Below are 24280 nucleotides of genomic sequence, written 5' to 3' on the forward strand. Positions count from 1 at the left end.
TTCCCGGGTTCGAAATTCCTGGGGCAAAAAGAACCGCCCCGTCCCTCTCAAAATGGCGGCAAGCTGTCGCGACCTTCTCAAAATGGCGGACCGGACACTTCCGCCCAGCGCCCTTCCCAACATGGCCGCGCCCATACTTCCGCCACACTCCCCAATATGGCCGCTCCGATACTTCCGCCACACACCCAATATGGCCGCTCCGGTACTTCCGCTCTGCTCCCTCCCACTTCCGGCGCGCTCCCGGCGTGCCCCGCTACTCCCGGCAAGATGGCGGACGTGCTGGATCTTCATGAGGCGGGCGGAGAGGATTTCGCTATGGACGAGGATGGGGACGGTGAGCGCGGGGTTGGGGCGGTACCGCCCGGCCCAGAGCGGCCCCGCCGAGCGATCCGGCCGGGTCCCGGCTCAGCGGAGCCGCTCCCGCCGCCTCCGGCCGCGACGGCCTCAGGGAGATCCCGGGCCCGGTGCGGGGGTTGCTGTCGGTGCCATGGGGGTCCTGCTCGGTGCTGGGGGGTCACGCCTGGCTCGGGGGTCGCTCCCGGTGTGGGAGATGGGTCCTGCTGTCCGTTCCTGGCCCGGGGGGACTCGGGGGGCCCTGTCCGTCCCGGGAGGGGTCGTTCCCGTCACGGGGAAACCGACCTGGCTTGCCCGGGGGTGGCTCTGCCTGGACCGGGGGTTCCTGCCCGGCCCGGGTGGGATTTTCCCGACCCAGGGACATCATTTTCAGCCCAGTGGTCACTTCCAGCCAAGTGGTCATTCCTAGAGGGGTCATTCCCAGCCCGGGGTTCCTGCCCAGCCCAGAAGGTCACTCCCAACCCAGTGGTCATTCCCAGCCCTTCCCATGCCAGTGGTCATTCCCATGTCAGTGGTGATTCTCAGGGGGATCATTCCCATCCCAGGGGTCATTCCATCCCAATGGTCATTCCCAGGGGCATCATTCCCAGCCCAGGGGATTGTTCCTAACCCAGTGGTCATTCCCAGGGGGGTCATTCCCATCCCAGTGGTCATTCTTGACCCAGGGGGTCCCTGTACAGTTCAGGAATAATTCCCAGCCCAGTGGTCATCCCCAGCCCAGTGGTCATTCCCAGCCAGTGGTCATCCCCAGTTCCAGGGTCATTCCCATCTCAGTGGTCATTCCCAGGGGATCATTCCAGTCCCAGTGGTCATCCCAGTTCAGGGTCATTCCAGCCCAGGGGTCATTCCATCCCAATGGTCATTCCCAGGGGGATCATTCCCGACCCAGGGGCCATTCCCAGCCCAGGGGATCGTTCCTAACCCAGGGGTCATTCCCAGGGGGATCATTCCAGTCCCAGTGGTCATTCCCATCCCAATGGTCATTCCCAGGGGGGTCATTCCCAGCCCCTCCCAGCCAGGCTGAGGGCTCCCATCCCTCTCTGGGGGTCTCCCTGCCCCTGCTGACCCCACACCCCCATTTCCCACAGAGAGCATCCACAAGCTGAAAGAGAAGGCCAAGAAGCGGAAGGGCCGCGGCTTCGGCTCAGGTGAGACCCCAGAACACCCCCAGACCCCTTTTCTGCCCCTCTGGGTGACCCCTGAGGTTTGGGGCTCCCGTTCTTCCCCCCGTTTTTGTTTCCCCAGAGGAAGGATCCCGCGCCCGGGTGCGCGAAGATTACGACAGCGTGGAGCAGGACGGGGACGAGCCGGGGCCACAGAGATGTGAGGGGACACTGGGGACCTGCAGGGCTCTGGGGGGCTGGGACAGTCCCTTCCCTCATTCCAGGGTTTAATTTGGCCTGGGACAATCCCTTCCCTTATTCCAGACTGGGATAATCCCTTCCCTCATTCCAGGGATTTAATTTGGCCTGGGACAGTCCCTTCCCTCATTCCAGGGTTTAATTTGGCCTGGGACAATCCCTTCCCTTATTCCAGGGATTTAATTTGGGCTGGGACAATCCCTTCCCTTATTCCTAGGCTGGGACAATCCCTTCCCTTATTCCAGGGATTTAATTTGGCCTGGGACAATCCCTTCCCTTCCCTTCCCTTCCCTTCCCTTCCCTTCCCTTTCCCTTCCCTTCCCTTCCCTTCCCTTCCCTTCCCTTCCCTTCCCTTCCCTTCCCTTCCCTTCCCTTCCCTTCCCTTCCCTTCCCTTCCCTTCCCTTCCCTTCCCTTCCCTTCTTCCCAAAATTTATTTAGGCTGGGACAATCCCTTCCCTTCCCTCATTCCCAGGATTTATTTTACTCTGGGACATTTCTTCCCTCATTCCTAGGATTTAATTTATGTTGGGACAATCCCTTCCCTTCCCTTATTCCCAGGATTTATTTTAGGCTGGGACAATCTCTTCCCTCATTGCCAGGATTTAATTTATGTTGGAATAATTTCTTCACTCATTTCCAGGATTTGTTTTAGCCTGGGACAATCCCTTTTCCCTTTCCCTTTCCCTTTCCCTTCCCTCATTCCCAGGATTTATTTTAGGGCAAAGCCCAGCTCCAAATCCCCTTCCCAAGGTGGAAATGGGGGAATCTGAGGGAGATTTTCCTTCCTAAGAGCCCCATGACATCCCAGATATCACCATGGTCACTTTCCCCATGGGAAATGGGATCTGGATTTGGGTTCAGCCCTGCTGGGATCAGCTTTCCACAACCTCCCCCAGGATTTGGGGGTTTTGGACATTCATCTCCCTTTCCCAGCTGAACAATGAGAGATTTTGGGGTGACAAACCTTTTTTTTGGGGACCCAGCACAGCAAGGAAGAAGGATTAAGGCCCAAATCTCACCTGCCCCCCAAACCTCACAAGGATTTTGGGGTGCAAATCTGCATTCCCAGCCCTGTGACCCCCAACTTTCCCTGCCCAGCCGTGGAGGGCTGGATCCTGTTTGTGACAGGGGTGCACGAGGAGGCCACGGAGGAGGACGTGCACGACAGATTCGCTGAGTTTGGGGAGATCAAAAACATCCACCTGAACCTGGACCGGCGCACTGGCTACCTCAAGGTGAGGAGGGGGTGCTTTTGGGGACCCCCCCAAGCTCCAGCTCAGCCTCCAGGCTATGAGGTGCCAGGGGGGCACCCCAAAACTGAGCCAGTTCTGGGGTTATGGGAGTATCTGCAGCTCAACTTTGATTTATTGGGAGGTTCCTGCACCCCAAAAGCCAAAACTGAGCTGGGAGCTGGGTTCCCCAAATGCCTGAGAGCATTCCCAGTCCTAAATCTGGGGTGTCAGAGGGTCTGTGCACCCCAAATTTGAGTTCCCCTGGTGTCTGGGCTCATTCCCAATCCTAAACCTGGGATGTCAGAGGGTCCATGCACCCCAGTCCTAAACCTGGGGTGTTGGGGGGTCTTTGCACCCCAAATTTGAGTTCCCCTGGTGTCTGGCTCATTCCCAATCTTAAACCTGGGGTCTTGTGGGATCTGTGCACCCCAAAGCTGAGCTGGGAGTTCCCCTGGTTTCTGGGTTCATTCCCAGTCCTAAACCTGGGGTGTCAGGGGGTTCATACACCCCAAACCTGAGCTGGGCTCAATCCCAATCCTAAATTTGGGGTCTCAGGGGGTCCATGCACCCCAATCCTAAACCTGGGGTGTCAGGGGGTCTGTGCACCCCAAACCTGAGCTGGGCTCATTCCCAATCCTAAACGTGGGGTGTCAGGGGGTTAATGCACCACAAATTTGAGTTTCCATGGTGTCTGGGCTCATTCCCAACCCTAAACCTGGGCTGTCAGGGGGTCCATGCACCCCAAACCCGAGTTCCCCTGGTGTCTGTCCCGTTCCCAATCCTAATCCTGGGCTGTCAGGGGGTTAATGCACCCCAAACCCGAGTTCCCCTGGTGTCTGTCCCGTTCCCAATCCTAAACCTGGGGTGTCAGGGGGTTAATGCACCACAAATTTGAGTTTCCATGGTGTCTGGGCTCATTCCCAATCCTAAACCCGGGCTGTCAGAGGCTCTGTGCACCCCAAACCCGAGTTCCCCTGGTTTCTGTCCCGTTCCCAATCCTAATCCTGGGCTCTCAGGGGGTCCATGCACCCCAAACCCGAGTTCCCCTGGTGTCTGTCCCGTTCCCAATCCTAATCCCGGGCTCTCAGGGGGTCCATGCACCCCAAATTTGCATTCCCCTGGTGTCTGTCCCATTCCCAATCCTAAACCCTAAGTGTCAGGGGGTCCATGCACCCCAAACCCGAGTTCCCCTGGTGTCTGTCCCGTTCCCAATCCTAATCCTGGGCTTTCAGGGGGTCCATGCACCCCAAACCCGAGTTCCCCAGGTGTCTGTCCCGTTGCCAACCCCGCCGTGCCCCGTTCCCCCAGGGTTACACGCTGGTGGAGTACGAGACGTACAAGGAGGCGCAGGCGGCCATGGAGGGGCTCAACGGGCAGGAGCTGATGGGGCAGCCGGTCAGCGTGGACTGGTGCTTCGTCAGGGGCCCCCCCAAGGGCAAGAGGAGGTGAGGGAGCTCCTGGGAACTCCTGGGAACTCCTGGGAATTCCTGGGAATTGTGGGAATTCCAGGAGCTGGCAATGGGAGGGACTTGTGGGCGAGGGGAATGGGGGAATTCTGTTCACCGTTATGGGGATGGCGGGGTTAAAATAGGAATAAACACCCCAAAATGGTTCTTCTCCTGCACTTCTTCCTTCCCTCTTCTTTCTCCCATTTCCTGTATCCTTTTCTTTCCCTTTTCCCTTTCTTTTCCCCTATTTCTTGTACCCTTTTCCCTCTCCTTTCCCATATTTCTTGTACCTTTTTCCTTCCCTTTTCCGTCCCTTTCCCCCATTTCCTATTCCCTTTTCTTTTTCCTTTCCCCATTTCCTGTACCCTTTTCCTTCTTTTTTCCCTATTTCCCATATCCTTTTCCCTCCCTTTTCCCTTTCCTTTCTCCCATTTCCTGTACCCTTTTCCCTCTCCTTTCCCATATTTCTTGTACCTTTCCCTCTCCCTTTTTCTCTTTCTTTTCCCTTATTTCCTGTACCCTTTCCCCATTTCCTGTGCTCTTTCCTTCTCCTTTTCTCCATTTCCTTTCCCCTTTTCCCTCTCCTTTCCCTTTTTTCCTCCCTTTTTCCTTTCCTTCCCTTTCCCTCCCTTTTTCCTCTTTCCTCTCTTCTTTCTTTTCCCTTTTCTCTCTTTACTTTCCCCATTCCCTTACCCTCTTTTCCCTTTCCCCCTTTTCCCCTCCCTCCCCTTTCCTTCCCTTTTTCCCTTTCCCCCTTTACATTCCCCATTCCCTCACCCTTTTTTCCCTTATTTTTTTCCCCTTTTTCCCCTTTTTTTTCCCCTTTCTCTTCCCCACTTTTCCCTCTTTTCCAGGGGCGGCCGCCGGCGGAGCCGCAGTCCGGACCGGCGCCGCCGATGATGGATCCAAACCTCCTCCCATTGATGTTCCACCTCCAAACTGGTGGCAAACTGGGCAAACTGGGCTCTGGACACAGCCTGGAGGAGCCAGACCAGCTCCATCCCCCGGGGAAATGTGGGTTTTATGGAATTTTATTGTTTTCAAAGGACAAGTATGAGGGAAGCAGCAGTTTCGGAGGGTTGGGGGGGATTTCCCTTGGGATTGGGGGGATCCCTCCCAGCTCCCCATCCCAGAATATCCTGGGAGTTGTTTTTTTCCATGCTCCAGGCAAATGGTTTGTGAATCTCCCATGGTATTTATCCCACTGGGCATTCCTTGTTTTGTGTCAAATAACAAGATTTTGTCTAAGTTTGTCTCCTTGTTCTTTGTCCTTCATTAAAGCTCCCAAGCCCCTTTCCCTAAAATCCTTTTCCATCCAAGCTGCTGGACCCCCAAGGATCCTGGGGATCCCTCCCAGCCTGGCAGTAGAACAACTCAGATCTCAAAAAAACTCCTTTTTTTTCCCTTAAAACAGAGATTGGGATGCAACAGCTGTGCCCCCAATCCCGCAGATGTGCCCACCACCCCTCACTCACATCCACTGAGCTACACTGGGGCCTTTAACGCCAGACCCTGGGGGAAAAAGCTGCTGGGAGGATGAGGCAGGAGCAGGAGGGCGATTCTGGGGGGGGCCCTGGCAGTTGGGGTGCCCCCACCAGCTCCCCAAACTGGGGCTCGTGCAGAGTTTATGCCGACACGGGGATGGAAGGTTCACCCTTAGCGGGGTTCAGAGCAGGGCGAGGCTTTGCCCAAGGGGGTCCCTAAGAGCCAGGCTCGGGTGCCAGCCCCCCGCAGAAAGCGCCGAGGTTCCGCAGCGCCTCCGGCTGCATGGAGTGGCGGCGGAGCAGCGCTCGGGGCGGCAGCGGCGGCAGCAGCCCCGCCCGGCCCGGCGGCTCCGGCGGGAACGTTCCGGAGCCGCGGCGCTCCAGCAGCCCCGCCGGGTGCCGCAGCGGCCCGGGAGCTGCGCCCAGCTCGGGGTTAGGGGGGTCCCGGCGTAAGGGTTTGCCCCGTGGAGGATCGGGGGGAACCCAACGCCCCGCGGCGGGCACGGGGGGCACCCGCTCTGCCCAGGTGGCGCCGGGCAGCCCCGAGACATCGCGTCCCTCCACGCTGTGCCGGCGGGGGCGCAGCCGCAGCCCCTCCAGCCCTGCTGCCAGCTGCTCCTGAGGGCCCGATGTCCCTTCAGGAGAAGCCCACGACCCTTCCGAGGGTCCCCGTGTCCCCTCCGGGTGTCCCCATATCTCATCTAAAGCTCTCCGTGCTCCCTCTGCGGGTCCCTGCGTCCCCTCCGAGTGTCCCCCCCGCATCCCCTCCACCGCCAGCCCCCACGGCTCCGAGTTGAGCCTCTTCAGCTGCCGCTTGGGCCCGGCCCGGGCCGGTTCCGGGGCGGCGGGAGCGGCGGGAGGGAAGCGGAACACATCGCGCTCCTCATCCCTCCCGCCGGCCCCCGGCGACGCCGCCGCCGCCCGCACCTGCACCTGCGACGGGGACGCGCACAGAGCGGGCGACGGCGGCGAGTTCAGGTACTGCCGGGTGGTCTTGGTGCCTCGGGGCGACGTGGCCGAGGTGATGATGATGACATCGCGGCCTCGCTCCCGACACGCGTCCAGCAGCACCTGCAGCGTCTCCCGGTCCCCCCGCTCCAGGGCGTAAACCAGCGCCGAGCCCCCGCCGTAATCGCGGGCGCTGGGGTCGGCACCGTGGGCGAGCAGCGTGGCGACCACGGCGGGGCCGGCTCGCTCGGCACACGCGTGCATCAGCGCGGTTTTGCCCGCCTTGTCGGGGATGTTGGGGTCGGCGCCGTTCTCCAGCAGGTACTGAACCATGCGCGGCTGCTCGGGGGGCTCGGCGTAGCCGGCCCGGCACGCTGCCATCAGCGGCGTGGTGCCCGCCGCGTTGCCCTCGTTGATGTAGGCTCCCCCTTCGAGCAGCAGGCGGGTCAGGCGGAATTTCCCCTGGGAGACGGCGCGGAGCAGCGCCGAGCCCTCGGCCGGGATCATGGGGAGCGCCCCCGGGGGCACCGCGGCGCTGGGCATGGCCGGGCTCACGGGGGTGCGGGTGGCGCTCGCTCACTGCGAGGGGAGAGGGTGCGCTGAGACCCCCAAACCCCCAGCATGGGGTGTCCCCTCTCCCTGCCTCAGTTTCCCCGGTAAATGAGGGTTCCCGAGATGCCCAGGCTGTGCCTGCACCCCCAAACCCCATTCCTCAAATCCCTTCCTGCTCCCCCTCCTCATCCTCCTCCTTCTCCTCCCTTTGCCCCACCTGCTTCCCCTGCCCACAGCGCCATCCCCACCAGTACACCCATTATTCCCGGTACTCCCATCCCTGCCGGTACCCCCATCCTTCCCCGTACCCCCATCCTTCCCGGTACCCCCATCCCTGCCCACACCCCATCCCCACCGGTACCCCGATCCCCGCCCGCCCGGTTCCCATGGCGACAGCCGCTCATCCCGCTCCAACCAGCCGGTAAAACGGGGGGGAACCCTCCCGGTCCCCTCCGTGAGACCCCCCCGAGCCCGGGACCTGGGGGGCTGTCCCCTCACCTCCCCTCTCAGCGCGGACCCCCCCATCCCGCCCCTCTCCATCCCCGTTTTACCGTGCCAACCGGAGCGTGGGCTCGCTCGTCCCGGTTCCCGCGGCCCCGGGGATGGGGCTGTCGGGGACAGCGGCCCGTGGCCGCCATCCCGGCCTGCCGCCGGTGAGGCGGGGGGGCGGGAGGTGCTGTGGAGGGTCCCCCCCCTCCCGCAGCGCTATTTTTGGCAGCTGCGGGCGCGGGGGGGGGGCTGGAGCGGGATGAATCAGCCACGGCGCATCCAGAGCCCGGCCCTGCGTGGGAGTGACGGGGGGGGATCGGGGGCTGGGGGGCACCGGGGGCTCTCGGGGGGCAGCGGGACCGGGGGGCAGAGCCCAGCAGCGCCGGGGGGCAGCGGGAATGGGGGAGCTGAGGGCCCTGGAGCATCGAAAATTGGGGGAGGACAAGGGGGTAGCGGGTCTGGGGGTTCCTAGAGTGGGGCTGGGGGCAGTGGGCAGCGGGACTGGGGGGCATAGCATGGCAGGGCTGGGGTGGCACCGGCACCGGGGGCTGAGCTACCCCAGAACAGAGGGGTTGGGAGGGGCTGAGGGACCTTTTAATCCCCTTTTCATCCCCTTTTGATCCAGTTTTAATCAATTTTTCCCCCATTTTTTATCCACATTCCATCCCCCTTTTTGAGCCCCCCGTTCCCACCCCACACCCACGGCCCCGCCCCCTCCGGTGATCCCGCTCTGGGCCCCGCCCCTCTTTCTGAGCCGCCAATCAGCGCGGGGTTTGCATTAAAGCTCCGCCCCCTATGCGCAAGGCGGGGCTACGGCGGCCGCGCACACGTGGGGAGCGATTGCGCTTGCGCAGAGCGGGGCTGGTACCGGGAGCGACACCGGGAGCGGAACCGGGAGCACGAGGGGAGACCGGGACCGGGGTACGAGGGGATATCGGGACCGGGGCCGGGGTATAAGGAGACACCGGGAGCGGGAGGGCCACCGGGAGCACCCAGGAACGGGGATGGAGACGGAGACCGAGACCGGGAGCCACTGGGGGAGGCCATCGGGACTGGGGGGTGCACAGAGACAGGGTACCGGGACAAGGATGGGGACCGGGGGGACACCGGGACTGGGGTCAGCACCGGCAGCAGCTTTGGGGAGGGGGAAGAAACGACACCGGGGAGCACCGGGACCGAGAACGGGGTGGAACCGGGATGGGGGATAACCATGTCCGTGGGGAACAACCGGGACCGGGACCGAGAGTGAGTGAAAGAGGCACCGGGACCGGACCGAGGGGCGAACCGAGCTGGGCAGCGGCACTTGGGGCATCACCGGCACCGGGCAGAACGGCGATGCCAAGGGGTCTCCTTGGGGACATTGGGGTCCCCTTGGGGACATTGAAATTCTTGTTCCCCCGTTGGGGACATTGGGGTGACATTGGGGTCCCCGTTCCCCCATTGGGGACATTGGGGTCCCCCTTGTCCTGTCATTCCCTTTGTCACCACCAGGTGGCGCCGCTGCTCCAGGCCCGGCAGGACCCCCTCCAAATTTTGGGGGGCTTTTTTTTGGGTGGATTTTATGTGAATTTAAAAATATTTTTGGTACTTCTGGCTCAGCTTTTGCTGCTTTTTACCCAGGGGGGTTGGATAAAGGGGTTACCCGGAGCTAAGAAGGATTATAAACAGGGAAAGGGGTTTTGGGGGAGGGATGAAATGTGATTTTTTTTTGAGGTTGATAACGTGTCCCCGGTTGTCCCCAGCGGGCCGGGGTCGCCATGGCGGGCCGGGGCCGCGGCCGGGGCCGGGGGCAGATGACGTTTAACGTGGAGGCCGTGGGCATCGGTAAGGGGGACGCGCTGCCGCCGCCCACCCTGCAGCCAGCGCCGCTCTTCCCGGTGAGTCCTCCGGTAACGCGGGCCCCGGGGGGGAAACCCCAATCAGTTGGTTTTAAAATTGTAAAAGTTTAATAGGAAATTATTATTATTATTATCATTATCATTATTATTATTTTAGTAACAATATATATTAGTATATATATTATTATAGTATATATATTATTATATAGTATATATATTATTATATAGTATATTATAATATATATTAGTATATATATTATTACAAATAATACATATACTAATATATATATATTATATATATTAATGTATATAAACTAATATATATAATATTAGTTATAATAAATACTAACAAATAATGATAATCAGTTATATAATAGTATAATGATATAATAGTACAATAAATAATAACGTAATACTAATAAATGCTAATAAATAATAGTAGGGAAATAATATTAGGAAATGAATGTAGGAAAATAATAACAGAAAAATAATAGGAAAATAATAATAATAACAATGCTAATAATAACACTTCATTCTATTAAATAATATAGCAATAATAAATACTAACAATAAATAATAATAATAAATTATATATTATAATGATGTCATAATACAATAAATGATAATAAAATATTAAATATTATAGTAATAATAAATACTAATAATAATTATAAGTTTTATAATAGTATAATGGTATTATAATACAAGAAATAATTATATAATACTAATAAATACTACAAATACATTATATAGTAATATAGTAATATAATAAATTATGTAATACTAATATATGCTATTAATAAATAATAATGTAATAGTATAATGATAATAATATTATTATATTGCTATGAAAATAGCAATGTAATTAGAGTAATAAAAATTTGGATAATATTTGATATAATTTAGTATATAATATATATAAAACCTAGAACATGCTACTTAAGAAAATTAACACCGCATCAATTTCTACCATAACTGGTGTAACATTAATTTCCTTATTTGCCAAAACCCAATGATAAAATATCCATTTTTATCCATTTTTTCCCGGTCCCGCAGGCCCTGGAGCGCCGCGCGGCGCCGCTGCCCGGGGGCGAGGAGGGCGAGTACATGCTGGCGCTGAAGCAGGAGCTGCGCCGGGCCATGAAGGGGCTCCCGTACTTCGTCAAACCGGGGGCGCCCCGCAGAGGTACCGGCACCACCGGCACCGCTGTGCCCGGGGACGGGAGGGGGCTGAGCCCGGGCTGCGGATCCGGGGCTGCTGCAGAGCTCACCTGCGGCCCCCCCATTTCATTCCCCCCATTGTATTCCCCTCATTTCATTCCCGTTTTATTCCCATTTTATTCCCATTTATTCCCCCCCGTTTTGTCCCCCCATTTTATTCCCCCCATTTCATTCCCGTTTTATTCCCATCCCGTTTATCCCCCCCCATTGTATTCCCCCCATTTCATTCCCATCCCTTTTATCCCCCCATTGTATTCCCCCACATTTTATTCCCCCCATTTCATTCCCATTTATTCCCCCCCTTTTGTCCCCCCATTTTATTCCCATTACTTATCCCCCCATTTCATTCCCATTTTATTCCCATTACTTATTCCCCCTCATTTTATTTCTCCCCATTGTATTCCCCCCCTTTTATTCCCCCCATTGTATTCCCCTCATTTCATTCCCATTTCATTCCCATTATTTATTTCCCCATTTTATTCCCTCCCATTTTATTTCCCCCATTTCATTCCCCCCATTTTATTCCCCTCTATATTATTTTCCCCTTTTTATTCCTATTAATTATTCCCTCCCATTTTATCCCCCATTATATTCCCCCCCATGTTATTCCCCCCATTCCATTCCATTCCATTCCCATTTTATTCCCATTATTTATCCTCCCATTTTATTCCCCCCATTTTATTTCCCCCGTTTGATTCCCATTATTTATTCCCACCCCTTTTATCCCCCCCGTTATATTCCCCCCCATTTTATTCCCTCCATTTTCATTACCCCCCCATTTCATTCCCATTTTATTCCCATTATTTATTCCTGTCCCTTTTATCCCTCCCATTTTATTCCCCCCCATTATATTCTCCCCATTTTATTCCCCCCATTTCATTCCCATTTCATTCCCATTATTTATTTCCCCCCATTTTATTTCCTCCCATTTTTCCCCATTATTTATTCCACCCTTTTATCCCCCATTTTATTCCCATTATTTATCTCCCTCATTCTATTACCCCATTTTATTCCCTCATTTTATTTCCCCCATCTTATTCCCCCCATTCTCTTCCCTATTTTATTCCCCCGATTTTATTCCCCCATTGTATCCCCCCATTATTTATCCTCCCAATTTTTCCCCCATTTTATCCCCCCATTATTTATTCCCCATTTTGTCCCCCTATTTTATTCCCCATTTTATCCCCCATTATTTATTCCCATTTTTTATCCCCCCTATTTTATCCCCCCGTTTATGCCCCCCAGCTGCACCACCTGGGGGTGGCTGTCCCCAAACCCCCTCAGAATGTCCCAAATCCCCCCAAATGTCCCCAAATCCCCCCAAAATGTCCCCAAATTCCCCAGAATGTCCCCAAATCCCCCTAAGAGTCCCCAAATCCCTCAGAGTGTCCCCAAATCCCCCCAGAGTGTCCTCAAAGCCCCCAAAATGTCCCCAAATCCCCGAGTGTCCTCAAATCCCCCAGAATTCCCAAAATCCCTCAACCAAAATGTCCCCAAGTCCCCCCAGAGTGTCCTCAAAGCCCCCAAAATGTCCCCAAATCCCTCAGAGTGTCCCCAAATCCCCCAAATGTCCCCAAAATGTCCCCAAATCCCCCCAGAGTGTCCTCAAAGCCCCCAACCAAAATGTCCCCAAATCCCCCAGAATGTCCTCAAATCCCCCCAAAATGTCCCCAAATCCCCCAAAATGTCCCCAAATCCCCCCCAGAGTATCCTCAAATCCCCCAACCAAAATGTCCCCAAGTCCTCCAGAGTGTCCTCAAATCCCCCAGAATGTCCCCAAGTCCCCCCAGAGTGTCCTCAAAGCCCCCAAAATGTCCCCAAAATCCCCCAGAATCTCCCCAAATCCCCCAAAATGTCCCCAAATGCCCCCGCAGACATCGAGCGCTACTCGGACAAGTACCAGCTCTCCAGCCCTGTGGACAACGCCATCGACTGGAACCCAGGTGGGTGACACAGGAGGGGACACACGGGAGTCCTGGGGGGCACGTGGGGTTTTTTTGGGGTCCCCCCAACCCCAATTTTGCCCCCCCAGACTGGCGGCGGCTCCCGCGGGAGCTGAAGATCCGCGTGCGGCGGCTGCGCAAGGCCCGTGAGTGACCCCGCCCTGTCCCCCCCCCCCGGTGTCCCCGTGAGTGACCCTGCCCTATCCCCCCCCCCCGGTGTCCCCATTGAGTGACCCCGCCCTGTCCCCCCGGTGTCCCCATTGTCCCCCATGAGTGTCCCTGCCCTGTCCCCCCCATTGTCCCCATTGTCCCCCATTGAGTGTCCCTGCCCTGTCCCCCCCATTGTCCCCAGGGGTGACCCCGCCCTGTCCCCCCCCCGGTGTCCCCGTGAGTGACCCGCCCTGTCCCCCCCGGTGTCCCCATTGTCCCCCCTGGTGTCCCCATTGTCCCCATTGAGTGACCCTGCCCTGTCCCCCCCGGTGTCCCCACTGAGTGACCCCGCCCTGTCCCCCCAGTGTCCCCATTGTCCCCCGGGGGTGACCCTGCCCTGTCCCCCCCGGTGTCCCCATTGAGTGACCCCGCCCTGTCCCCCCGGTGTCCCCGTTGTCCCTGTCCCCAGGGGTGTCCCTGCCCTGTCCCCCCGGTGTCCCCGTGAGTGACCCCTCCCTATCCCCCCCAGTGTCTCTGTTGTCCCCATTGAGTGACCCCGCCCTGTCCCCGCGGTGTCCCCGTTGTCCCAGGGTGACCCTGCCCTGTCCCCCCAGTGTCCCCATTGAGTGACCCTGCCCTGTCCCCCCCTGGTGTCCCCGTTGTCCCCCGTGAGTGACCCTGCCCTATCTCCCCCCGTTGTCCCCATTGAGTGACCCTGCCCTGTCCCCCCCCCGGTGTCCCCATTGAGTGACCCCGCCCTGTCCCCCCGGGTGTCCCCGTGAGTGACCCCGCCCTGTCCCCCCCGGTGTCCCCATTGAGTGACCCCGCCCTGTCCCCCCCGGTGTCCCCTGGGGGTGACCCCGCCCTGTCCCCCCCGTTGTCCCCATTGAGTGACCCCGCCCTGTCCCCCCCGGTGTCCTTGGGGGTGACCCTGCCCTGTCCCCCCGGTGTCCCCGTTGTCCCCATGAGTGACCCCGCCCTGTCCCCCCGGTGTCCCCATTGAGTGACCCCGCCCTGTCCCCCCCGGTGTCCCCGTGAGTGACCCCGCCTGTCACCCCGGTGTCCCCGTGAGTGTCCCTGTCCTGTCCCCCCTGGTGTCCCCATTGTCCCCAGGGTGACCCGCCCTGTCCCCCCGGGTGTCCCCATTGTCCCCGGGGTGACCCCGCCCTGTCCCCCGTGTCCCCATTGTCCCCCCGGTGTCCCCGTTGTCCCCAGGGGTGACCCCGCCCTGTGCCCCCCAGGTGCCCCCGGGCCTGTCCCCAAGCCGCAGGTGGCGCTGGACAAGGACGAGGCCATCAAGAAGCTCGAGGTACGGAGGGGAAGCTGCGGCTGGTTGGGTTGGGTTGGCAGGGGTGAGGGATCTGACCCCAGGCTCTCAGAGGGCTGATTCAGTTCATAATAAATTTATAATACTTTATAATACAATTTATAATACTTTATGATACTATATAACACTGTATAAATTTATAATACTTTATAATGCTATATTGTATTTAAAAATACTGTACTATACTATACTGTACTATAATATACTATACTATGTTCTCAGAAGGCTAATTTAATAATTTATAATACTACATTATATTTAAAAATGCTATTTATTCCTTTATAATACTGTATTTTATTTAAAAATACTATACTATGCTATAGTGTGTTCTCAGAAGGCTAATTTATTACTTTATATAAATTTATATCTATAAATTTATAATATATACATAATTTAATGGAATTTATAATACTATGTTGTATTTTAAAATACTATACTATACTATAGTGTGTTTGTAGAAGGCTAATTTATTACTTTTTATATATATTTTTTATATTTTATATATATATACTTTATATATATGTTTTATATACATTTTATATAAAGTATGTATTTTTTATATATATTTTATATACAGTATTATTTAATATATAGTATTAAAAATATCTATTTAATATATAGTATTATATATACTATAGTGTATATAATATATACTATAATTTTATATATTATAGTACATAGTAATATACTATAATATATTAATGTAGTATAGTTATTAATATATATTTTATTAATGAATATATTATATATTATATATTAGTCCTATATATAGCAATATCTAGTATTATTTATAATACTATATTGTATTTTAAAATGCAATACTATACTAAAGAATACAGAAAAGATACTGAAAAGTAAGAAAATAGAATAATGAAAAGATAAGAAGATAATAATGAAAAAAAGATAAAATACAATAATGAAAAAAAATATTAATAAAAACTTGTGACTCTTTCTAGAGTCTTGACACAGTTTGGCACTAATTGGTAATTAATCAAAACAACTCACAGCAGAATCAAACAATCCAAACTTCTTCCACATGAGCAAAACACAGGAGAAGCAAATGAGATCAGAATTGTTTTCATTTTTCTGATGTTTCTCAGCTTCCCAGGAGAGAAATCCTGGAATTTTTTCAGGGAAAATCGAAGGGATTTTTCCAGAAAATGTGAATTCCAATGGGTGAATTTGGGGTTTTTTTTTGTCCCCTCAGAGCCTGGAGAAGAAGGAGGAGGAGGTGACATCCGAGGAGGAGGAGGAGAAGGAGGAGGAGGAGGAAGGCAAGGAGGAGGAGGAGGAGGAGTACGATGAGGAAGAGCACGAGGAGGTGACCGAGGGGGCCCTGGGGGTTTGTGGGTGCTCGGGGGGGTCCCCAGGTGCCACCCGAGCCCCCTCTGTGCCCTCAGGAGACCGACTACGTGCTGTCCTACTTCGACAACGGGGAGAGCTTCGGGCCCGACAGCGACGACAACGGCGACGAGGCCGTGTACTGACCCCAAAGGGGCACTGCACCCCAAAAACGGGCACTGCACCCCAAAAATGGGTACTGACCCCAAAATGGGCACCCCAAAATGGGTACTGACCCCAAAAATGGGTACTGACCCCAAAAATGGGCACCCCAAAAGGGGTACTGACCCCGAAAGGGGCACTGAACCCCAAAAATGGGCACCCCAAAATGGGTACTGACCCCAAAAATGGGTACTGACCCCGAAAGGGGCACTGCACCCCAAAAACGGGCACTGACCCCAAAATGGGCACCCCAAAATGGGTACTGACCCCAAAAACGGGCACCCCAAAATGGGTACTGACCCCGAAAGGGGCACTGAACCCCAAAAACGGGTACTGACCCCAAAAATGAGCACTGACCCTAAAAACTGGCATTGACCCCAAAAATGGGCAATGATCCCCAAAATGGGCACTGAACCCAAAATGGGCACTGACCCTAAAACTGAGCACCCCGACCGGGCCCATCCTATTGGGGTCCCTGTTCCTCCCCTTGGGGACATTGGGGTGACATTGGGGTCCCCTTGAGGACATTGGGGTGACATTGGGGTCCCCTTGGGGACATTGGGGTGCATTGGGGTCCCTATTCCGCCTTTGGAGACATTGGGGTGACATTGGGGTCCCCTTGGGGACATTGGGGTGCATTGGGGTCCCCGTTCCCCCCTTGGGGACATTGGGGTCCCCCTTGTCCTGTCATTCCCTTTGTCACCACCAGGCGGCGCCGGCGCTCCAGGCCCGGGGTGGGGGGGGCGGGACCCCCTCAAATTTTGGGGCTTTTTTTGGGTGAATTTTGTGTGAATTTTAAAATATTTTTGGTATTTCTGGCTCAGCTTTTGGTGTTTTTTACTCAGGGGGGTTGGATAAGGGGGTTACCAGAGGCTAAGAGGAATTAAAATGGGGAAAAGACTTTTGGGGGGGCTAAAATTTGATTTTTTTTGAGGTGGAAAATGTGTTTTTATAAAGAAGGAAAAGATATTTTAGAAGGAAAAGTTTTATGGGGAGAGGAAGGTGGTTTTTTTCGGGTGGAAAAAATGGTTTTTGAAAAAAAAAAAACTTGTTTGAAAAAAACGAGAAGTTTTTTTAGGGGAAAACTATTTTTTGGGTTGACAAGGTGGATTTTTGGGGAGTAAAGGTGGAGTTTTGGGGAGGGAAAAGTAACTTCTTGTAGGTCAAGATGTCTTTTTGAGGGGGGAAAAATCTATTTTTGGGGAGGGAAAAATATGTTTTGGGTGGAATGTGCATTTTTGACGGAGGAAACTTTGGTTTACTGTGGAAATTTTGGAGGAGCAAGGTGTATTTTTAAATAACATTTTAGGGTTTAGGTGATAAGGTGGATTTTGGGGGAGGAAAAAGCAATTTTTTTTTTTTTCAGGGATGACTTTTTGGGTTGAGAAAATGTGGATTTTTTTGGGGGGAGAGACATTTTTTGGTGGGGAAAAACAGCTTTTTTTTAGAGGGGGGATATTTTAAATGGGGATAAATATTTTGGGGTGAGGGTGAGGAGTTTTGGGGAAGTTCAGGGTTGGGTTTTTGAGCAGGAAGGAGAGGTTTTCTCTCACCCTGGGGTTTGTTTGTGCCTCAGGGCTGCTCACATGCTCCAGTTCCTGTTTGTGCTCACGAACATTCCAGCCATTCTCAACTTCCAAACCATTTTTTACCCCTTTTTTTTCCTCTTTTCCAGTGAAAAAATTTAATTTTAAGGGTGGGATTTGTCCCCTTAAACCCAAATCCTTTGGGTTTGGTCACCCCCATCTCTGTGCCTCAGTTTCCCCGTTTCTGAGGGTCCCCACCCCAAATTTTGCCCCCAGTTTGGAAATTCTGGAGTTTCCCAAAATCCCAAAAAAAAACCCAGGGAGGGTCAGGCTGAACCCACAGGAATAATGAGGAAAGTTTATGGCCTTAATTGGTTTAATTAGGGCTGTAAAATGGGGAGGGGGGGGCAGAGTTCAGCCCCTGGGGTGGAGCATTTTAGGGGGAAAAATCAGCAATTTTAGGGGGGAAAATCAGCAATTTTAGGGGGAAAAATCAACAATTTTAGGGGGGAAAATCAGCAATTTTAGGGGGAAAATCAGTAAATTTTAGGGGGAAAAATCAACAATTTTAGGGGGAAAAATCAGCAATTTTAGGGGGAAAAATCAGCAATTTTAGGGGGGAAAAATCAGCTATTTTAGGGGGAAAATTCAGCAATTTTAGGGGGAAAATCACAATTTCAGGAGGGTAAAAATAAAGATTTAGGAGGGAAATCAACAATTTAGGGGGGAAAGGAGAACATTTCGGGGAGGAAAGAGCAACAATTTTAAGGGGGGAAAAATCAGCAATTTCAGAAGGAAAAATCAACAATTTCAGGTGGGGAAAATCAACAATTCCAGGGGGGTAAAATAAATTTTTCCAGGGGAAAAAATCAGCAACTTCAGGGGAAAAAATGAACAATTTCAGGGTGGAAAAATGAGCAGTTTCAGGGAGGGAAAATCAACAATTTCAGGGGGGAAAATCAATATTTTTAGGGGGGAAAACCCAACAATTTCAGTGTGAAAAATCAACAATTTTAGGAGGGAAAAAAACCAACAGTTTCAGGGGGGAAAATGAGCAATTTCAGAGAAAAAAAAAAACCAAATTCATGGGGAAAAATAAATAATTTATGGGGGTGGGATGACCAGGAGGGGACTGGGGTGTCTCCCAGATTTTTGGGGGTGCTCTGGAAGTTTCTCCCTAAAATTTTGGTGCTTTCTGGGAGCGTTTCCTTTATTTTTGGTGCTGTTTGTGCCTCCCCTTTCCGTCAGCCCAGCCCGCCTGGCCCAGGGCAGGGTGACCTTTTCCCTCCTTGGCCGTTGTCCAAAAATGGCTCAAATTCCATAAAAAAAAAAAACGGGATAAAGCCGGGGGGGGGGGATGGGGAGGAGCCAACCCAGCGATTTTTGGGGGGGCTCCAAGTGGGAGAGAGTTGGGGGAGCCAGGCCAAGGTCGTGGCCTCGGTTTTGGGACCTTTCACCCACATCCCCAAATGGAGCCTGGGGCGCTGCTCCGGCAGCAGGGCCAAAAAAAGGCTGGAAAATCAGGCCTGCCTCAGTTTCCCCGCTCTGTTTTCCAACTTCTCCGTGCCTCAGTTTCCCTTCTTGGCACTGTTTTTCTGTTCAGATTTTTTGCCTTTTTTACCCTGGAAAAATCAGGAAAATCTCAGAAAAAATGCAGGAAAAGCAGTTCGTGCCTCAGTTTCCCCACTCTGCACCCCCAGCCTGTTTTAATCTCTCCGTGCCTCAGTTTCCCTTCTTTGCACTGTTTTCCTGCTCCGATTTTTTGCCTTTTTTACCCTGGAAAAAGCAGGAAAACCTCCCAGAAAGCCCCCCAGAAAAATGCAGGAAAAGCAGTTCCTGCCTCAGTTTCCCCGCTCTGTTTTCCAACCTCTCCGTGCCTCAGTTTCCCTTCTTGGCACTGTTTTTCTGCTCAGCTTTTTTTTTGCCTTTTTTCCCATGGAAAAACCAGGAAAATCTCAGAAAAAAAAGGCAGGAAAAGCAGTTCCTGCCTCAGTTTCCCCACTCTCTTTTCCCTCTGTTTTCCAGTCTCTCCGTGCCTCAGTTTCCCTTCTTTGCACTGTTTTTCTGCTCAGATTTTTTGCTTTTTTTCCCCCTGGAAAAACAAGGAAAACCCCAGAAAATGGCAGGAAAAGCAGTTCGTGCCTCAGTTTCCCCACTCTGTTTTCCAACCTCTCCGTGCCTCAGTTTCCCTTCTTGGCACTGTTTTTCTGCTCAGATTTTTTTTGCCTTTTTTCCCCTGGAAAAACCAGGAAAACCCCAGAACCCCCTGCAGAAAAAAAGGCAGGAAAAGCAGTTCCTGCCTCAGTTTCCCCATTCTGCCTATTTCATCTCTGTGCCTCAGTTTCCCTTCTTGGCACTGTTTTCCTGCTCCGATTTTTTTGCCTTTTTTACCCTGGAAAAAGCAGGAAAACCTCCCAGAAGCTCCCCCAGAAAAATGCAGGAAAAGCAGTTCGTGCCTCAGTTTCCCCACTCTGTTTTCCAACCTCTCCGTGCCTCAGTTTCCCTTCTTGGCACTGTTTTCTGCTCGATTTTTTTTCTTTTTTTTTTCCCCTGGAAAAACAGGAAAACCCCCCAAACCCCCCCATAAAAATGCAGGTAAAGCAGTTTGTGCCTCAGTTTCCCCACTCTGCACCCCCCCTCTGTGCCTCAGTTTCCCTTCTTTGTACTATTTTTTTAACTTTTTTTTTCTCCTGAAAAAGAACAGGAAAACCTCAGAAGCACCAGAAAAAAAAGGCAGCATAACAGTTCCTGCCTCAGTTTCCCCACTTTGTTTCCATCTCTCTGTGCCTCAGTTTCCCTCCTTTTATTACTTTTTTTCTCCTCAGCTTTTTTTGCTTTTCCTCTCTGGAAAAAACAAAAAATCCCTCTTGGTCTGCTCCCAGGAAAAAACAAACCAAAACCCCTCTGGAAGAAACCAAAAATTGGGAAAACAATTTATTTCCATCCTGATTCCAAGGGGGTTCCTGCCATCCTCCCACCCCCGGAGACACACACGAGACAACGGAATAATTTCATTTATTTATTACAACTTTATTACAAACTTTGCCCCCCAGGGGCCAGTAAAAGTACAAAATTTGCATTTTTGTGCTTTCCCCCCCACCCCTCCCCGATACGCTATGTACAAAACCAGAGTACAAAAGGTCGTGACACCAACGCTGTGTCGCGACAGGACGGATTCACGATGTCACAGCGCCCCCTGCTGCCCTCGGCGGGAGCGCCCAGAGTCCCGAAATGAAGCTGGAATTCATTAAAAACCACAACTCCCTGCCTGGCCCTGTCACGACAGGACGAGCACCGCGACAGCCGAGATCTCCCGGCTGGATCCGCTCGGTCTCTCCCCACAGTCCCTGAGGGATTTTTTTTGTCCCTCGAGATTTGAGTTGGGGAGCGCAGGAATTGCTCGGGAACGCGGCGATTCCTGGGAGCGCAGCAGCTCCTGGGAGCGCAGGAATTCCTCGGGAAGTGCAGGAATTCCTCGGGAAGTGCAGGAATTCCTCGGGAAGTGCAGCAATTCCGCAGCAGCTCCTCAGGAATGTGACATTTTTCCCTTTTCCAGACGCGCTGCGGGCTCAGAGCCCCGGGTGTGGGTGCGGAGCTCACTGCACGGTGTTGCCGTTGTTGTTGTTGTTGTTGTTGGGCACGCAGGGATCCACCTGCGGGCAGCACGAGGGTGAGGAACCTGCCCCGGTGAGCGCGGCCCCAGCCCGGCCCGGCTCCCCCGGCGCCGCTGCCGTGCTCACCTCCGTGTAGGTGGGCGGCGGCATGAACTTGAACTCGGGCGCGTACATGAAGATGGGGCTGTCGAAGCCGTCGGGATCGTCCAGCAGGGGCGTGGTGGGGCTCTCCAGGCGGTGATCCTCGGGCACGATGTCCAGGTAGCACGGGGGAGCTGTGGAGAGGCAGGAAAACGCCGATGAGCTCGGCTGGGACATCACTGAGGGGGTTCCACACACTCCGGACAGGGGATCCCACCCCAACTCACCCTCGGGAGCATCGGGCAGGTTCAGGTCCACCCAGCTCATCTCGGAACTGGTCTGACTGGCCATGCTGGAGCTGCGGCTGCCGATGCCAGAGCGGCTCCCGATCACCAGGGGCAGCTCCAGGATGATTTTCTTGGAGCCTGGAACGCTGACATAAATCTGAAACAACAAAACCCCAAAACTTAGAGATCTGTAGCACAAAACCCCCCAAGATAAAAAATCCCCAGGCAAACTAAAAGATAAGAACTCACCTGCAGGAAATACTCCACCCTGAGGATGTTGCAGCCCAGGATGGAAGGTTTCAGCTTCCTCACACGGATGGTTTTGCCACGCCACGACTCGGAGGTGCCCGAGATGATGTGGTTGCCACGAACGCACGAGAGTTTCTGGGAGAACACCTTGGTCTGCCCGTTGGCCAGGTAGGTGTGCTTGGCCACGATGGCGGCCTTGGGCACCACGATGCGCGAGCAGGTGTTCTCAAAGTCGGCATTGATGCAGATCTCGTCACCTGCCAAGGCAATGACCGACTGTTAAAGGGGTTTGGGGTTTCCCCGAGGTTCCCCCACTGCAGTTCCCCGTTCCCATCAATCCTCACCTTCACAGAAGCCTTTCCTGTCGATCTGGGCGCTGACAGACACGCGGCCGTCGGGGATGAACATGCACGACACTTTCTTCTCCTTTTTGGCTGCAACTGGAGACTGTGGGGAGAGAAGGAACAGTCAAACACTGGCCCCATCTTGTCCTTCCAACCCTTCCTTCCTCCTTTTCTTCCTTCCCCTTTTTGCAACCGAGCCTCGAATTCCCCTGGAGTGCCCAACACGCCCCACCCAGTGTCAGTTTCTGGAATTATCCACACCTCCTTAATCCCACCCTTAATCCCGCTCAGATCTGATTAAAGCCACCACTGGCTTGGGCTGACCCTCCCCCCCAAGGGCTTTTCTCACCAGCTCTGAGAGAGAAAAGGGGCTCACCAGCAGTTCCGGGGTGTTCACATCCACAGGATCCATCACCTCGAAGCGTTTCTTGATCAGCTGAGCGGGGCAGGCCGGGCGCTCCAGAGACGCCTGCACCCAGTAATCCACAGAGCCATACTTGCCCTTGAACGTGGTGCCCAGCGGCCTGCAGACAAACAGGGGGTCACTCCAGAGCCAAAACAGCCATTTTCCAGTTTAATTCCAGTTTAATTCCAGTTTGATTCAACCCCAGTGGCAGCTGCTGCCTCATACTCACCCCTGGGGCAGCTCGAAGCCGAATTTGTACTCGTACTTGTTGCCGGGTCTCAGGATGACTGAGCCGTCGTCATCTGGAGGAGGAAAAGGGCAGGGAAATCGTCAGGGTGATCCTGAGCTCCGAGGGTGTTGGCCAAGCCCTGTGCACACCCCGGGAACCCCGTGTTCTCTGCCTGCACCTCACCAACACCCCGGGGCAGAGCTGAGTGTCCCGCTGGCTCCACCCCAGCTCCAGCTTCCCCTTTATCTCCCAGCTCCAGCCCCAGGGTGTGATCCTGTGCCCGGCCCTGACCGTGCCACCGGTGTTCCCAACCCCTGTGGAGTCACAACACACCACAGCAGCTCCCCAGGCTCTGATTTTGTCCTTTCGCTCCTAAACTTCGACTTGGCTTGGCCAAGTTGTTAAGTTTTCCTACATTTAGTTATTTTTCCCAAACTCCAGGCACACCGTTAAGGCTGCGCTGGTGATCAAGAGTTCTAAGGGTGCCTTTCCCAAACCCCCTACCCCATCCAGCCTCACCACACCCCTTCTGTGACCAACCCCTAAATTGGGTTGGGTTTACAAACCAATATTTAAAGCCACCCTCACCACTTTTCCAGCCCCATGGCCTCACCTGTGGGCTGCTCCTCCAGGGCCAGCACGTCCTCGAAGCGCAGGTACTCCATCTCCTGCCGGCACTGGGCCGGGCCCTTGGCCCAGGTCACCCTGGCCACGCCACACGCCAGCACCTTGACGGCGGTGACACGGGTCACCTCGGCCACCTCCACCAGCACTCGCCCGGCCACCTTGTCCCCGCTGAAGTAAACCTTGTCGGGCTCGCTGAAGGCCACAGCGAAGTTCTTCACTTTCTTGAACATCACCATGGCTGGGGTAGGACGAGGACGAACGGTTTGATCAAGTAAAGGCTGCAGGGTTTTATCCCTGTAGGGCAACAAAATCCGCCCGAGGCAAAAAAAAAAAAAAAGGAAAAGGGAGTGGAGGCTTTGTTTAGAGAGACGCTGCGAAGTTCCCACAGGAGCTCCTTGCCCCGGGACCTCAGCGCTCTGAGGGAGCCGCTGCTGTCTCCACCTTTTATAGGCTCGGGGTCCCCGCCCACCCCCGCCCGCGCCTGTTGCTCTCGGGGCCGCCACGCTGAGGGCGCGTGGCCGGGCGTGCTGCTCGCGTGATCAGCGCGCTGATTGGCTGCCGCTGCCTTGTTTACGGCAGCACTGACCAATCAGAGCAGGGCCCGGGGAGCGTGGACAGCGTGTGAAGGAAAGCAGCGCGTGTTCAGCGGGGGCGGGACGGACGGGGGTGGAGTGACAGCTCGGGGGGCCAATGGGGAGCGAGGATGGGCGGCGGCTCTGGCCAATGGCGAACGCGGAACACGATGTCATGTTCCCAGGGTGGGGGGGGGAACGGGGGTGTTGTTCCCAGTTTGGGACAGGCCGCGTTGTACTGGGAGCACTGGGAGCGGCCCTGAGGGGCCCTGAGGGGTGGAGAGCCTTCACCTCCTTCCTCAGAATCCTGCTCCCCATCCAGGGTGTGAGAAATGAAATCTGGGGGCGCCTCCATTGCCCTCCCTCAGCCCCCCCAGTGAACTCTCCCCTATTAATTTGGGTTAATTAGGGCGGATTTGGGGTACGGATGAAACTGGGGGAGACTCATCTGGGCAGGATTTTCCCTTTTCTGCTGCTTCCATTCCCTGGAATCC

The 24280-nt window shown here is 53.9% G+C and overlaps 4 protein-coding genes across 5 annotated transcripts; 2 read left to right on the forward strand and 2 right to left on the reverse strand.

The window, feature by feature from the left end:
- The first annotated feature begins 189 nt into the window (after window positions 1-189).
- On the forward strand, window positions 190-5649 carry RBM8A (RNA binding motif protein 8A). The gene is made up of 6 exons (XM_064732439.1): window positions 190-334; window positions 1443-1502; window positions 1600-1677; window positions 2815-2951; window positions 4257-4393; window positions 5251-5649. Exons 1-6 carry the CDS (start codon window positions 268-270, stop codon window positions 5294-5296), a joined length of 525 nt encoding a protein of 174 aa, XP_064588509.1. The 5' UTR covers window positions 190-267; the 3' UTR covers window positions 5297-5649.
- On the reverse strand, window positions 5412-8162 carry ANKRD34A (ankyrin repeat domain 34A). The gene is made up of 2 exons (XM_064732436.1): window positions 7932-8162; window positions 5412-7407 (listed from the first exon to the last, which is right to left on the reverse strand). The coding sequence occupies exon 2, from the start codon at window positions 7369-7371 to the stop codon at window positions 6097-6099; it is 1275 nt and encodes a 424-aa protein (XP_064588506.1). The 5' UTR covers window positions 7372-7407; window positions 7932-8162; the 3' UTR covers window positions 5412-6096.
- Window positions 8163-8516: 354 nt separating this feature from the next.
- Window positions 8517-16669, forward strand: POLR3GL (RNA polymerase III subunit GL). Its single transcript, XM_064732438.1, has 8 exons — window positions 8517-8790; window positions 9612-9746; window positions 10764-10893; window positions 12803-12871; window positions 12961-13017; window positions 14263-14330; window positions 15556-15669; window positions 15749-16669. Exons 1-8 carry the CDS (start codon window positions 8665-8667, stop codon window positions 15833-15835), a joined length of 786 nt encoding a protein of 261 aa, XP_064588508.1. The 5' UTR covers window positions 8517-8664; the 3' UTR covers window positions 15836-16669.
- A 3708-nt stretch (window positions 16670-20377) lies between these two features.
- TXNIP (thioredoxin interacting protein) lies at window positions 20378-23626 on the reverse strand. 2 transcript variants are annotated; one of them, XM_064732622.1, is made up of 8 exons: window positions 23201-23626; window positions 22588-22660; window positions 22329-22476; window positions 21953-22055; window positions 21609-21865; window positions 21360-21516; window positions 21118-21266; window positions 20378-21030 (listed from the first exon to the last, which is right to left on the reverse strand). In XM_064732622.1, the coding sequence occupies exons 1-8, from the start codon at window positions 23448-23450 to the stop codon at window positions 20974-20976; spliced, it is 1194 nt and encodes a 397-aa protein (XP_064588692.1). In that variant the 5' UTR covers window positions 23451-23626; the 3' UTR covers window positions 20378-20973. The 2 variants fall into 2 exon arrangements, with proteins under 2 accessions (XP_064588692.1, XP_064588691.1); XM_064732621.1 differs by having other exon boundaries at window positions 20384-21266.
- Between the last annotated feature and the right edge of the window lie 654 nt (window positions 23627-24280).

This window comes from Zonotrichia leucophrys, chromosome 25, assembly GCF_028769735.1.
Source record: "Zonotrichia leucophrys gambelii isolate GWCS_2022_RI chromosome 25, RI_Zleu_2.0, whole genome shotgun sequence".
Classification (NCBI taxonomy): domain Eukaryota; kingdom Metazoa; phylum Chordata; class Aves; order Passeriformes; family Passerellidae; genus Zonotrichia; species Zonotrichia leucophrys.